This window comes from Balaenoptera physalus (assembly GCF_965194825.1).
Source record: "Balaenoptera physalus genome assembly, chromosome: 5".
In the NCBI taxonomy this organism is placed as follows: Eukaryota; Metazoa; Chordata; class Mammalia; order Artiodactyla; family Balaenopteridae; genus Balaenoptera; species Balaenoptera physalus.
The window spans coordinates 149,606,982-149,623,199 of record NC_138884.1 but is presented as its reverse complement, the minus strand read 5'-3'; the positions used below and the strand labels follow the sequence as shown (position 1 = coordinate 149,623,199).

At 40.0% G+C, this 16,218-nt stretch overlaps 1 protein-coding gene across 3 annotated transcripts in view; it reads right to left on the bottom strand.

The window, feature by feature from the left end:
• The window catches only part of POLN (DNA polymerase nu), a 175,073-nt gene that overhangs the window by 58,869 nt on the left and 99,986 nt on the right, over window positions 1-16,218 (bottom strand). For all 3 annotated transcript variants that reach the window (XM_082462539.1, XM_082462538.1, XM_082462537.1), the window contains exons 17-19: window positions 7,365-7,422; window positions 6,337-6,411; window positions 5,306-5,420 (exon numbers count right to left, since the gene is read on the bottom strand). In XM_082462539.1, the coding sequence (XP_082318665.1) occupies window positions 5,306-5,420; window positions 6,337-6,411; window positions 7,365-7,422 (248 nt within the window). The remainder of the gene's footprint in view (window positions 1-5,305; window positions 5,421-6,336; window positions 6,412-7,364; window positions 7,423-16,218) is intronic.

Genomic DNA, 16,218 nt, shown 5'->3' with positions numbered 1-16,218 from the left:
CCTTTCCATCAGTCTGGTCCACCATTTATAATGCAGGATGATGGAGCAGCCTCTGTCAATTTTGCCAAAATAGAGACAAAAGAGATCAAGAGGAACTGTGTGCAGTTGCTTAAAGCCCCAGCTTAGGCATGACCCTTGTCACTTTTGCTTACGTTTTATTAGCCAGAACAAGTCACACGCCCAAGTGTGACATCTAACAGGTACGGAAGCACCATCTTCCCCCAGAGAAGGAGAGAGGCCCACAAGACTATCTACCACACCTGCCTTACAAGGGAATGACTCAGAAAAGCACTCAAGAAAAGTCTTAAGCAGAAGAAAAACTAATATATTCTGCAGTGAAAAATTAGTCTTTAAGTTTCAGTCTGAAAATGTTGAGTTGAACGTACAACCGATAAGAAATGCTTTTTTATTTGCCTTGTAGAACTTTTAGGAAACCACCTAATCAGGCACATGTGTGGTGATTACTGTGCAGGAAGCCACCTCTGTGCAGAATGGTTGTGTCTTCCGAGCTCAGGTGAAAACACTGGAGCTGGAGGAGGTGGCTCTGACCCGGCTCAGACGTGCACCCGTGGGCAGGGTCCAACTCTCTGGGTCAGACTTTCATCAGTCACATCATAGCTTTACAGATGATCTCCAAGACTTCTTCCAAGTCTCCATTTTTATACATGATCTACATATGCTCAAAGGTTTTTTTAAGAAAATTGTTATTCTTTGAAAATGTTACTAAATATTTCAGAGTACATAGAATTGCCTTTTTGCTTCTTGTGTTTCAAACAATAAGGCATTTACATGAAACAAACATTTTTAAGAGTGCATTTGCTGCTGTTTCACCATGTGCTATTCTAGTCCTCTGTTTGGAACATAAAAATCATTTCCAAAGCAACTAATTATAGTATAAGTCACAAGTGTTGGATTACTACTGCTGGTAGGAAATTAGAAGCAACCACCATGCAAATACTAAAAACTTCTTATTTTTGAAGTTCTCCCCAAAACCGGCACAAGATAAAAAAATGCAGGAAAGACATACACAATATCCAATGCAGAAATGAACTTCCCAAGCTGGCTTTGTGAGTGATCAGCTTAACATGAATCTGAAGAGAATTATTTTCTGCCTGGGACTTTATACCTTTCCCAACAATCAGTTGTGCGTGTTTGTGTGGATCTATTTCTGGTTCTCTTTTCTGTTCCATTGGTCTATGTGTCTATTCCTCTGCCAACACCATAGTCTCTTGATTACTCTGTATTTTTTCTAAAGATTTTCTTGATGTGGACCATTTTTAAAATCTTTATTGAATTTGTTGCAATATTGCTTCTGTTTTATGTTTTGGATTTTTGGCCCCGAGGCATGTAAGATCTTAGCTCCCCAAACAGGGATCGAACCTGCACCCCCTGCATTGGAAGGCGAAGTCTTAACCACTGCACCGCCAGGGAAGTCCCCAGGTACTGTGTACTAAGTCTTAATATCAGGTGTGATTCCTCCCACTTTCTTCTTTGTCAAGACTGTTTTAGGTATTCTAGTGCCTGTGCCTTTTCATTTAAATTTTAGAATGAGCTTGTCTATGTCTACAAAACTTGCTTGGGTTTTAATAGGGACTGCATTAAACTTATGGATCAATTTAGGGAGAAGTGACATATTTACTATGTTGTGTCTTCCATTCCACGAACACAGTATGTCACTCCATTTATCAGATCTTCTTTGATTTCTTTCATCAGCATTTTGTAGTTTTAGACACACAGATCCTATACATATTTTGTTAACTGAATGCTTAAGTATTCCATTATCTTTGGAGTGAATGTAAATGGTATTGCATTTTTTATTTCGATTTCTGCATGTTTGTTGTTAGTTTATAGAAATGCAATTTCCTTTTGTGTATTGATACTGTGCCTTGCAACCTTGCTAAACTCACTTATTAGTTCTAGGAGTTAAAAAATGTTTTTTTCTTATACATACTTTGAGACTTTCTATATAGACAATCATATCATCTATAAATAGAAACAGTTTTATTTCTTCCTTTCCAATTTATATACCATTTATTTCTTTTCCTTGCCTTATTTAGTGGCCAGAACTTCAATATTCAATATTAATAAGTTGTTACTGATCTTAGGGGGAAAGCATTTAGCTTTTTACCATTAAATATGCTGTTAGCTGTAGGTTTTTTGTAGATGTTCTTTATCAAGTTGGGGTTGCTCCCCTTTATTTCTAAATTCCTGAGAATTTTTATCATGAATGGGTGTTGGATTTTGTCAAATGCTTTGTCTAGGTCAATTGATAAAATCATATTATTTTTATTCTTTAGCTTGACCACATGGTGGACTACACTGATTTTTGAGTGTTAAACCAGCCTTGCGTACCTGGAATAAATCCTACTTGGACATGGTGTATAATTATACACCATACAACATTTTAAGATGCTGTTGGATTTGGTTTGCTAATATTTTGCTGAGGGTTTTTACATCTAAATTTGGGAGTGATATTGGTCTGCGTGGGATTGTGTTTTGTTTTATTTTGTTTTTAGTCTTTGTCTGGTTTTGGTATCAGGGTAATACTGGCTTCACAGTATGATTGGGAAGTGTTCCTTCCTCTTCTATTTTCTGGAAGAGGTTGTATACAACTGGTGTTAATTCTTTAAATGTTTGGTAAAATACTCCATGGAAGGCATCTGGCCCTGCAGATTTCCTTCTCAGGAGATCTTAAACTAAAAATTCAATTTCTTTAACGTTTATAGGACTATTCAGGTTATGTATTTCATCATAGTTGGGTTTTGATAGTTTGTGGTTTTCAAGAAATTGATCCATTTCTTCTAAATTGTTGAATTTTTGAGCATAAAGTTGTTCATAGTGTTCCCTTATTATCCTTTTGATGTCTGCAGAATCTGTACTAATATCCTCTGTTCTATTCCTGATATTGGTGCTTTGTGTCTTCTCTATTTTTATTTTTTTCAGTCTTGCTAGAGTTTATTAATTTTATTGATTATTTTGAAGAATCAACTTTTGTTTCATTGATTTTTGCTATTGCTTTCTCTTTTCAATTTCATAGGTTTCTGCTCTTATCTTTACTATTGCCTTCCTTCTTCCTTCTTAATCATCTTTTTCAGGTTTCTTGAGACAGAAAGTTTGATGATTTATCTGAGATCTTTCCTCATTTCTGATGTAAGCATCAGTGCTGTACACTTCCCTCTTGGCACTGCTTTAGTTGCATCCTTTGCCTGATACTTCGACAAAAATATTTTTCTGTAACACTTGGTCAGCAACAGCCAGAGTAGCTTTGGGCCCATTGAACAAAAAACACGCTTAGTGATCTACGCACAAGCACTCACCTTGAATCACAGATAGATTCTTTCACACTGTCAAGGAGAATATCCATAGCACCCTTCCACCAAAGCACTAAGATGGCAACAAAGCTCAAATGTGAAACAAATAAGCAAAATACTCTTCCTGCCTAGGTAGAAACAATCTTCTAAGACTTTCCACACCTCGGGAGAGAGGGCAGGGGTATTATTAAATCTATCACATGCCTTAAAAATTCTATGTTATCTTATATCCTAACTGGACAGGAACTGAAACAGAAGAGAGACCATCTTCTGGGAGTAAGTACGCAGAGAAAGCTGGGGTGAGCAAAACACCCGGGTGCACATGTGTAAAGGTGTAGAGGAGGGAAAGAGACAAAGATAGAGAATAAGAAAAGATGCTCAACATTGGCAGTCATCAGGGAAGTGCAAATCAAACAACAAAGCTACCACTTCACACCCACTGGGATGGCTAGAATCAAAAAGACAGAGGATAAAAAGTATTGGCAAGAAGGTGGAGAAATTGGAAACCCATACACTGCTTGTGGGGTGTAAAATGGTGTAGTTATTTTGGAAACTGTTTCGGCAATTCCTCAAAAAATTAATATAGTTGCCACTATTGTGACATGAATTGTACATTTTAAAATGGTTAAGATGGTAAATTTTATGTTATGTTATTTTACCACAATTTTAAAAAGTTAAACATAGAATTACCATATGACCCAGAAATTCTTCTCCTAGGTATCTACCCAAGAGAAATGAAACCATATTTCCACACAAAGACTTGTACATGAATGTTTACAGCGGTACTATTCATAACAGCCAAAAGGTGGAAACAACCCAAATATCCATTAACTGATGAATGGATAAATAAATGGAATATTATTTTTTTGTTTATACTGAAATATACAGAATACATTATTCCATATAATGGAATATTATTTGGCCATGAAAAGGAATGAAGTATTGATACATGCTACAGCATGGATGAACCTTGAAAACATTATGTTCAGTGAAAGAAGACGGTCACAAAAGGCCACATGCTGTATGATTCCATTAATGTGAAATGTCCAGAATAGACAAATGTATAGAGACAAAATAGATTAGTGGTTTCCGTGGGGGAGGGAAAGCTGGGGAATGATAGCTACTGGGTGTGGGATTTCTCTTTAGGGTAATGGAAATGTTCTGGAATTAGACAGTGATGATGGTTGCAAAACCTTGTGAATGTACTAAAACCCACTGAATGGTACACTTTGAAAGGCTGAATTTTATGGTCTGTGAATTGTATCTCAGTTTTAAGAAGAATAAACGGTGCACACCAAGGAGAAGGGCCTTTCCCTGGGAGCCGCAGGTGGGGCGAAAGCACCGGGACCTGGCGGCACCGCGTCAACCTGAGCTGAGAGCTGCTGAGCTGGGGGGTGGGCAGGGAGGGGGCAGGCAGGGTCTGAGCCTGATCTTGCTGGCTTTGGACCTCGGGACCAACTGCACCCTGAAGAAAGGCATTCATGGCCTGAGACGGGAGGAGTTCCAGGCTTCAAACCGAAAGAAGAAAAGCCTAAGTAGGCAAAATGAAAGTTTATTCAAAAAAGCAAGGATGAGCCGGCAGTGAGAAGGAATAGCATTAAGTGTAGACTTGTTTTGTACCCAAACAGCAAATCAGGGCTTCAGTGGGGCTAAAGATAGGATTGCCACCTCAGGTTGCCTTCAGGCACTGGGCTTTGTCTTCTCTGAGTGACACTCATCTGGAGGGCGTGCGTGACTTTCACTTTTGATTTTTCGATATTTCTATTATATTCTTTCGCAATGGACTTCCTTTCTCGTGGTGAAGAATTACCATTTCTTTCATAATTAGGAAACTCTTGGCATCCTCGTTACCTACTCTTCTTTTCAAAGAGATTAACTACTAGAGAAAAGTATAATTTCTTTCTTATGAAAATAGGTTTGGAACAACTTCAGGCTTTTAAAATCGTGTCAGCATTCCTGCAGATCTGATACTATTATGAGCTCATATATCTTACCACTGTGAAGTCAGGGTGGAAAATACATCATCTCTTTCAGATTCCTGGAATAACTTCAAAAGTTCTGGATCCCCAGATAAGTGTGCAAGAATGCGCAATTCAATCTGTGAAAAGTCTGTTAGATAGAGCTCTGCATTAATTCAGAATCTAGGAACAATGTCCCTCATTGTTGCTACCCGCCCCCAGGGGACCCTCAATCTTCCCTCCCCACTGAGGAACCAAGGTCAATGTGCCCACCTCTCATATGCCAGGGTCCTTAGGCCTCGGGTCTATTGGCCATCCCTGGGTCTAAAAGTCCCGAGACCTCTTCTGCGAGACTGGCCATGCCTCCAGGGTGGGCTGTATTCATTCATCAGTTCATTGGAACATCAGAATTTTAAAAGGCCTGCTGTGCGCCAGGCTGTATGCTTGGGATATGCTAGTGAACAAAACAGGCAACAATCCCTTCCTGCGTAGAACTTATACTTGAGGGGAGGGAGGCAATCTGAATTATTCAGCGTGTTAGAAGGTGAGAAATGAAATGGAAAAGATCGATCAAGAGAAGGAGCTTCCAGAGTCAGTGTGTGTAGGGAGCTGCTGTAAAGTGTCATCAAGGAAGTGACCTTCCAGCAGAGGTATGAGGTGGAGGAGGGAGCAGGACCACATCTGGGGAGGGGGTTCCATGCAGGGCCTGAGGTGGAGCTGGCTGGTTATTGGGGGACAGCAGAGGGACCAGCAGGACTGCAGCAAGAGAGCAAGGCAGAGCGCCACGGGTGATGGGGACAGAGAGGAGAAAGGGGGCAGACTGAGCGGCACCAGACAGAGGAATTTGGGATCTAGTCGTGGTAAAGTGAAGGGACCCAGGAAGCAGAGCTGTTCTCACTTACTGTGCATAAGAAATCTTTGCTTCATATAAATACTTGCCAGGACTTATTTTAAAGAATGAGTTCTGTAAGCACCTTTGTATTATTCCATTTCTAAATATTTGAACTGTATGAAACGCATAACGTGGGATCCAATGACACGGTGTCTCTACCATGGCCTGCACATACCTGCTGCTAGGAAGGTGTGGCCTTTGGATGAAACAAACACGGTCCTCGGGGAGATGGTAAGGAGTTCGTCTTTACCTGAATCATTATTTCAAGAGCACTTGGTGAATTTGGTCGTGAGCTGATTCATAGCTATTCCTCATACAAAGTTACTTTAACATCATTCTAAAGTCAGAAGAGTCTAGATTTCTGATTTTTCTTAATATTTTTAATGTAATTTTAAAACATCATAAGACTACTGAAAGTAAACTAGATTTTCTGCTGTTAAAATCTCCTGTTCTGTGTAGAATTCTTAATGAAGAAAAGGCCAAACATTGCAGTAAGAGCCACCTAGAGACCCTCTGGCCTCACCACTGAGAAGATCTCCTTTGCGGAAGCACAGAGTCTAAGATTTCCCCACTGAGTGTATTTTACAGGGCTGGAGGAGGCGAAGTTGCTGCTCACCTCCCATGAGTTGTGTTCACGCACGATTATGTGTACTTTAAAAAGGACTGCTCATCGCACTTCATTGTTTGGCCCTGACCTTCCGGAAGTAGCAGTTCCCAAAGCAAAGGGGGCAGGAGTTTACTGGGAATGGGCCACAGAGCCCTACTTTGCTCAGATTTGACCTTTTTCTTTTTTAGAAATGTAACCATCAGCATTACAGTAGAATAGCTTAAGAGAAAGAAGAGTGTTACTATGCTTTCATAAACATTTCCAGTAATTTTCAGACTTTAATAAAAGCCAGTTCTATTGTATGTCTGTTTGTTTTTTCTTTGTTGGGAAGTTGGTGGGGGAGAGATAGTAGGAGGGGAGCTACTTCCCTTGTATAATTATCATCTATTTTAACTTATAAAGTGCTAAAGGGGAGGTACCATATCACTTTAGCTGTGTTTTATTTTTCAATGTATATTTAAATCCTGGTCATGCAAATACAGAGGAGAACTTCAGGAAAGAAGAGCAGTTAGTTACACAGAAAAACAATTACAACATCTCTAGGTTTTTAGAAAATGTTACCCAAGACTTCTGCAAAGTAGAAAGAAATGTGTTACCTTGAAAATTTTGAGGTTTAGTTATTTGAATTGGGTGCTTGGAGATGCCTTGGATATTCTGTGAATAATAAGAGGGAAATTGCTTTAGTTGAAATATCTTCTCTTAAATTAATCTGTACTATTTAACGGTATTGAAAATGTGTCACATTTTATTAAACATTAACAAAATAACTAATGCCAATGTACTATGCATAAGTGTATTCATACTTAATACAACTAATACTGAAACATAATTTTGGTGGGTATATCACTATGTATTATCAGCAAATATGAGAACAATTCTTTTTGACTTTAGCCTGTGTGACCCTTATCATAATTATATATAGTAATTCTTTCATCAGCAGCCTGAATTATGAACTTAGTTACCTTTAAAATTCCTACATAATATGCTAATGTAGATTTCTGTGAAATCTGTACACTGTACTTTCCTTTAAAAAGGTATTTTAAGATGAGTATTTGGGTCTCTCCACTCTAACCAAGGCTATTGCTCTTGGCACTTGGCACCAGCCTTGGTCTTAGTGCTTGCTGATTGTACCAGTTCTACACGATCCCTACCAGAAAAAAAAAGAGGATGAAATACTTCCTAACTCATTTTATGAGGTCAATAATATCCTAATAACAAAACCAGACATGACATTTCAAGAAAAGAAAACTACAGACCCATATCCCGTATGAATATACACACCAAAGATCCTAAACAGAATATTAGCAAATCAAATCCAACAATAGGACAATCCGTCATGACGAAGTGGGGTTAATCCCCCAAACCCCAGCCTTGGCTGGTTCAACATTTGAAAATCTATCAATGTCATTCAGCATATTAATAGATTAGAGAAGAAAAGTCACATGATCATCTTAATAGATGCAGAAAAAGCATCTGACAAAGTTAAATATCCATTCATGACAAAAACTACTCTCAGCAAACTGGGAACAGAAGGGACTCCTTTAACATCATAAGCAGAGCCTGTGACAAAACCTAAAGCTAACGTCATCCTGATGGTGGAAAACTCAGTGTATTCTCCTCAAAATCAGGAGCAGGCAAGGATGTCCACCATGAACACTTCTATTCAACATAATATAGGAGGTCCTAGCCAGCACAATAAGAAAGGACAAAATAATGAAAAGCATACAGTACAAAGGAAGAAGTAGAATGACCCTTATTCACTAAAGATGTGATTTCATATATGGAAGAACCCATGGAAACTACAAAAAAGCTTTCCAGAACTAATAAATGAGTTGACCAAAGTATCAACATAAAGTCAATATACAAAAATCGATTCTATGTCTACATAGTACCAATGAATAATTGGACATTGAAATTAAATGAACAATGTCATTTATAATAGCACCCCAAAATATTTAGGTATAAATCTGTATGTTGAAAACTACAGAATCCTGATGAAAGAAATTTTAAAAGCCCTAAATAAATGGAAAGATATACCATGTTCATGGGTTAGAATATTCAACCTTAATATGCCAATGACTCCCAAATTGATCTATAAATTTAATACAGTCCTAATCAAAATACTAGCAGGATTTTTCATAGCTATCAAGAAGCTGATTCTATAATTTATGGATCATAAATGTAAAATGTAAAACTCTAAAGCTTTAAGAAGGAAACTTAAGAGAAAATCTTTGTAATCTTGGGTTAGATAAAGAGTTGCTAGATACACACCATCAGCATGGTCCATAAACGAAAACAGTGAAACACTGGACTCCATCAAACTTTTTTTTGCAAATCATGTTAGATTCAAAACATATAAAGAACTCTCAAAAAATTCAGCAATGAAAGGTACTTCCAGAATGGCAGAGTGAGGAGATTGCCACCTCATTCTATGAGGTGTTATCCTGATGCTAAAGCCAGACACCAAATAGAACATCCTCCATAAATAGACACAAAGATCCTCAATAAATACTAGCAAACTGAATCTAGCAACATGTAAAAAGGGTTATGCACCACGACCAAGTGGCATTTATCTCAGAAATACAAGGTTGGTTTAAAATCCAAAAATAATTAATATCATACACCAGATTAGTAGAATAAAGGACAAAAAGCACATCATCACCACAACAGGATATTAAAAGCATTCGACAAAATCCAACACCCATTCATATTAAAACAACTCAACTAGGAAAAGAAGGGACTTTTCTCAAACTAATAAAAGAACAGCTATAAAATTTACTCACTTTGAGTAACGTCAGCGTCTATAGCTGTATAAAACAGAATGTGTTCTCTATCCAATAGCATGTCAAATCAGGATCAGACCAGACTGTAACTAACGTGCCCAGCTAGAAGCTCTTGGTAAGCACAGCATGGTGTCAGGGTCGTCTGGCATGATTCCTGAAATCATTTCCCTCCCACAGCACATAAAACATCAGTTTTAATGAAAGTTCCTTTACCAATGGAAAGAGGGATAAATAAGTTTCTTATTTGTCCTGAGAAAGCAGAAATGCGAAGTTTAAATTGATTATCTTCAGAAGAATATGAAGGAAGCTTTTTAATAATTAAATGCCACTTTTTATGTTTTACAGTATAACAAATAATAAAATAACAGAAACTTCACTAAATATCTAACCTATATAGCACACTTTGTTAAATATGTTCTACAATTTGAACATTTAAAAAAAATATTTATTTGGCTGTGTCGGGTCTTAATTGCGGCACGCAGGATCTTTCGTTGCAGCATGTGGGGCCTTTTTTTTTTTTTTTGGCTGCGTTGGGTCTTTGTTGCTGTGCACAGGCTTTCTCTAGTTGCAGTGAGCAGGGTCTACTCTTCGTTGTGGCGCATGGGCTTCTCATTGCGGTAGCTTGTTGCGGAGCACAGGCTCTGGGCACATGGGCTTCAGTAGTTGCAGTGTGTGGGCTCAGTAGTTGTGGCATGAGGGCCCGCAGGCTCAGTAGTTGTGGTGCATGGACTTAGTTGCTCCATGGCACGTGGGATCTTCCTGGACCAGGGCTCGAACCCATGTCCCCTGCATTGGCAGGCAGATTCTTAACCACTGCGCCACCAGGGAAGTCCTGTGGGGTCGTTTCGTTGCAGCACACGGGCTTTTCTCTAGTTGTGGTGCGCAGGATCCAGAGTGTGCTGGCTCAGTAGTTGTGGCACGTGGGCTTAGTTGCCCCGCGGCATGTGGGATCTCAGTTCCCCGACAAGGGATGGAACCTGCGTCACCTGCATTGGAAGGCAGATTCTTAACCACTGGACCACCAGGGAAGTCCCAATTTGAACATTTTAAGGAACATTAAAATGTATATTTTATCCTTCGACCATATGGAAGAATGCATCCTAAGAAGGCACTTGAATGTTTTAGCTCTTTTATTTCTCCACCGTTGCTGATAGACATTAGCCCAATTCCCAGGCACTCCCACTAATCTCAAATGGCATCTTCTTTTCTATTATCCCACAGTGGCCATTCTGCTCATGGTGACTTGCCGAGGCATGAATGAGCGCTTTGGCATCTGACTACAGCAGAGAACCTCTACCATGAACCCTTCCTTCCTTCCTTCCTTTCCTCTCTCCCTTTCTTTCTTTCTTTCTCTCACTTGCTCTCTTTCTTTCTTTCTGTATATGGTTTTGGTTTTTTTGTTTTTTTTGGCCACGGTGTGCAGCTTGTGGGATCTCAGTTCCCCAACCAGGGACTGAACCTGAACCACAGCACTGAAAACCCAGAATCCTAACCACTAGGCTACCAAGGAACTCCTGAACACTGTCTTTCACTGTCAAGTTGCAGGAAAAGAAGAGGAACAGTAGTTCCTGTAAGCCAACCTTAAACAAGCCAGATAAAAATGTTATGCACACTGATTGGAGACTAGGGGAACATAAAATCACCGAATAAGAAAAAATAAATTACTTTCAATCAGAATTGCTTTTATGAAGTGTCCCAAATATGTCTAGAGATAAACAGTTATTAAAATTAAATACATCAACTGATAAAAGTGGAACCAGAATATTTTGATGGAGAGGACCAAAAACATCTATGGAATCTTCTATTATGTTAAATGTTTTTTTTTAATTAAAATAAACTTTTTATTTTAGAACAGTTTTACAGAAAAGTTAGGAAGATAGTATAGGGAGTCCCCATATGCCCTTCACCCAATTTCCCATATTGCTAGCATCTTACGTTTCTAGGGTATCTTTCACACAACTAAGAAACCAACATCAGTACACTATTATTAACTAAACTCTATACTTTATTTGGATTTCACCAGTTTTCACCTAATGTCCTTTTTCTGCTCCAAGACCCCATCCAGGACACCACATCACATTCAGTCATCATGTTTCCTTAGGCTCCTCTTGGCTGTGGCAGTTTCCCAGATTTTTTTATGACCTTGTTTTGAGGAGCACTGGTCAGGCAGAATATCCCTCAGTTGGGATTTGCTTGTTGTTTCTCATGGTTAGACTGGGGTTACGGGTTTGGGGAGGAACACCCCAGAGGTAAAGTGCCCCATCACGTCAACGGCACCTGCTGTCGACATGACCTATCACTGCTGATGTCGACCTTGATCTCAGGTGGTGTTTGCTAAGTTCTCCACTGAAAAGATACTTTTCTATTTCCCCCTTTCTATGCTGTACTCTTTGAAATCAAGTTTCTGAGCACAGCCTTCACTTAAGGGGTGGGAAGTGATCACAGAAAGTATTTTTCTGTGTGCAATGACAGAGACAAAGTGAGAGGGGTGGTGTCATGAGAAAGGTTACCATCTGGGGAGAACATTAACTGACCAAACAGCAAACTGAAGTCCATGCAACAGTGCCAGAGGAGGGAGGGTTGATGTCAGTCGCAGCGTGGACGCTGCTGGCGTGGACAGAGACAGGTGAGCTTTGCAGCAGCAAAAGGTGGATTCAGGCCAGCAAGAGGCAGAGTTGGGGCCGCAACTCAAGATGTGCAAATTCCCTACCAGGTAATCGTTCAACTACGCTGTGAAGTAAAGCCCTGAAGAGAGCTTGGCCTGCAGCATACCTCAGATTTAGTCGGCTATGGAACCCTTTTCACAGAACGCCTTTCAGCGTCTCACAGGGTGCCGTATCCTCCGGAACTGATCCTGACTTGGAGCCTTTGACTAGATGGTCTTTCTTCCAGACCTTAGCAGGCCCAGCTCCTTCTCAGCTTTGAAGCCACAGCTCAAATGTCACCTACTCAGTGAAGCCTTCCTGGAACATCTAAGCCAAAGCAGCACCCCCCCAATCCCTCTCTATTCCCATTTCCCTGTTTATTTTCTCCTTGGCACTCATCACATTGTAAATGTGTTATGTATCTACACAGTCATGGGCCACCTGCCCCCCAAGATGAGTGAATGAGTGAATGAGTGAATGAATGAACCAGCTAACAGATGGTGTCTCCATTCCAGCTGGTTTCCCAAGTCCAACAGATGTGTCTCTAGATGCTCTAGATGCTCTTGTCCACTCCCTGCACCCTCCCCCCGGCCCCCTCCCCGCATAGCCCAGACCTGCTTTACCTCCTGGACGTCTTCCCTTCCACATTCCCTGCCTCTTTTCCGCTGCCCGTGTCCTGGTCACATCTTACATGGGTTCTAACAACACTCTCCCAACCACGAGTGAAGCAACTCTATCATTCCCTCTGTTAACTACTGTTTATCGGGCTCCTAGTTTCTTCCAGATATTCTGCTAGGAGCTGGGAAAACAAGTGGTGGACACGGCAGGCAGAGTTCCTGCTCCCACGGAGCTTCCATCCTAGTGGGGAGAGGCAAGGAATAAATAAAACAGGACAGACATGGGTCCTGCGCTGAGGGGCTTACACTGCAGTTTAGCGAGAACAAAGAGAGAGAGAAGTAGCATCACTACAAACTGTGCCCATGCAGGATGATAACAGGGTGCTGTCACTCTGACTGGGAGGGGGAACCAAAGTGCACCCCTCAGAGCAGTCACCCAGGCTGGGAACAGGGTTGCCACTAGGGTAAGCTTGCAAAAACACTAAACCAACCTTTTCACCCCTTGGCTTCAAATATCTCAGTGGTTTTCCACTATCCCAGAGGTAGAGTTCGTGCCCCTACGAGTTGATCTTTATCACCACTGCCAACTCCATCTCTCACCACTACCCCACAGACACGCCAGCTCCAGCCAACCCGAGCTCCCTGCAGTTTCCCCAACGCAGCATGCTATCTGCCCCCCTTGGTGATCCTGGCTCCCCTTCCCCTCCTTTTAAAAATTTTGGTGTCGGGCTTCCCTGGTGGCGCAGTGGTTGAGAATCTGCCTGCCAGTGCAGGGGATACAGGTTCGAGCCCTGGTCTGGGAAGATCCCACATGCCGCGGAGCAACTAGGCCCGTGAGCCACGACTACTGAGCCTGCGCATCTGGAGCCTGTGCTCCGCAACAAGAGAGGCCGCGAGAGTGAGAGGCCCGCGCACCGCGATGAAGAGTGGCCCCCGCTTGCCACAACTAGAGAAAGCCGTCGCACAGAAACGAAGACCCAACACAGCCAAAAATAAATAAATAAATTAATTAATTAAAAAAAAATTTTGGTGTCATTGACATAACAATTAGTTTCAGGTATACAACATATTCAATATTTGTATATACTGCAAAATGATCACCACAAAAAGTCCACTTAATATCCATCCCCACACACAGTTGCAGACATTTTTTCCTGTGATGAGAACTTTCAAGATCCACTCTCTTAGCAACTTTCAAACATGCAATACAGTATTAACTATAGTCACCATGCTGTACATGACATCCCCATGGCTTACTCACTTTATAACTAGAAATTTGTACATTTTGACCCCTTTCTCTCATTTCGCCCACCTCCCACTCATCGCCTCAGGCAACCACCAATCTGTTCTCTATATGCATGAGTTTGTTTTTTTGTTTTGTTTTGTTTTTGTTTTTCTTGTTTTGTTTTTTAAGATTCCACATATAAGTGAGATCATATGGTATTTATCCTTTTCTGTCCAATCTGTTTCACTTAGCATAATGCCCTCAAGGTCCATCCATGTGTCATAAATGGCAAGATTTCATTCTTTTTATAACTGAATAATATTATTTGTATATATATGCCACATTTTCTTTATGCATTCATCCATCGATGGACCTTTATGATGTTTCCTTGTCTTGACTATTGTAAATAATGCTGCAACGAACATGGGGGTGTAGATATCTTTTCAAATTAATTTTAAATTTTTCTTTGGATAAATACCCAGTGGAGTTGCTTGATCATATGGTAGTTCTATTTTTAATTTTTTGAGGGTGACTTCCCTGGTGGCACAGTGGATAAGAATCCACCTGCCAATGCAGGGGACACAGGTTCAATCCCTGGTCCGGGAAGATCTCACATGCAGCGGAGCAACTAATCCCGTGCGCCACAACTACTGAGCCTGCCTGCCTAGAGCCTGTGCTCCGCAACAAGACAAGCCACTGCAATGAGAAGCCCGTGCACCGTGGCAGAGTAGCCCCCGCTCGCTGCAACTAGAGAAAGCCTGCATGCAGCAATGAAGACCCAACGCAGCCAAAAATAAATAAAATTAAATCTTAAAAAAAAATTTTTTTTTGCGGAACCTCCATACTGTTTTCCATAGTGGCTGCATCAATCTACATTCCCACTAAAAGATGTATGAGTGTTCCCTTTTCTCCACATCCTCACCAACATTTGTTATTTCTTGTCTTTGTGATAATAGCCATCATAGCAGGTGTGAGGTGATATCTCATTGTGGTTTTGATTTGCATTTCCCTAATGATTAGTGATGTTGAGCATCTTTTCATGTGTCTGTTGGCCATCTGTATGTCTTCTTTGGAAAAATGTCTATTCAGATCCTCTGTGAATTTAAAAAATTGAATTGTTTGTTTACTATAAAGTTGTATGAGTTCTTTATATATTTTGAATATTAACCCCTTATCACATAATCTGCAAATATTTTCTCCCATTTGGTAGGTTGTCTTTTCATTTTCTTAATGGTTCCTTTACTGTACAGAAGTTTTTCAGTTTGAAGTAGTCCCACTTGTTTATTTTTGCTTTTGTTGCTTTTGCTTTTGGTGTCAGATCTAAAAAAATCATTGCCAAGACTGATGTCAGGGAGCTTACCACCTATGTTTTATTCTAGGAGTTTTATGGTTTCAGGTCTGACATTCAAGTCTTAATCCACTTTTAGTTAATTTTTGTATATGATGTAAAATAGTGGTCCAGTTTCATCCTTTTGCATGCAGCTGTATAGTTTTCCCAACACCATTTATTGAAGAGACTGTCATCCTCTCCCCACTGTATATTCTTGGCTCCTTTATCATAGATTAATTGACCATATATATATGGGTTTATTTCTGGGCTCTCTATTCTGTTCCATTGATCTATATGTCTGTTTTTATGCCAGTACCATACTGTTTTAATTACTCTAGGTTTGTAAGATAGTTTGAAATCAGGGTGCATGATGCCTCTAGCTTCATTCTTGTTTCTCAAGGTTGCTTTGGCTATTTGGGGTCTTTTGTGGTTCCATACAAATTTTAGGATTGTTTGTTTTATTTCTGTGAAAAATACCATTGGAATTTTGATAAAAATTGCACTGAATCTGTAGAATGCTTTGTGTGGTATGGACATTTTAACAATATTAATTCTTCCAATCCATGAGCATGGAATATGTTTCCATTTATTTGTGCCTTCTTCACTTTCATTGTCTTACAGTTTTCACTGACAGGTATTTCACTTCCTTGGTTAAATTTATTCCTAGGTATTTTATTATTTTTGATGCAATTGTAAATGGGATTATTTTCTTAATTTCTCATTCTGATAGTTTGTTATTAGTGTATAGAAACAACAGATTTTTTAATATTGATTTTGTATCTTGCAACTTTACTGAATTCATTTATTGCTTCCAACAGTTTGTGTGTGTGTGTGTGTGTGTGTGTGTGTG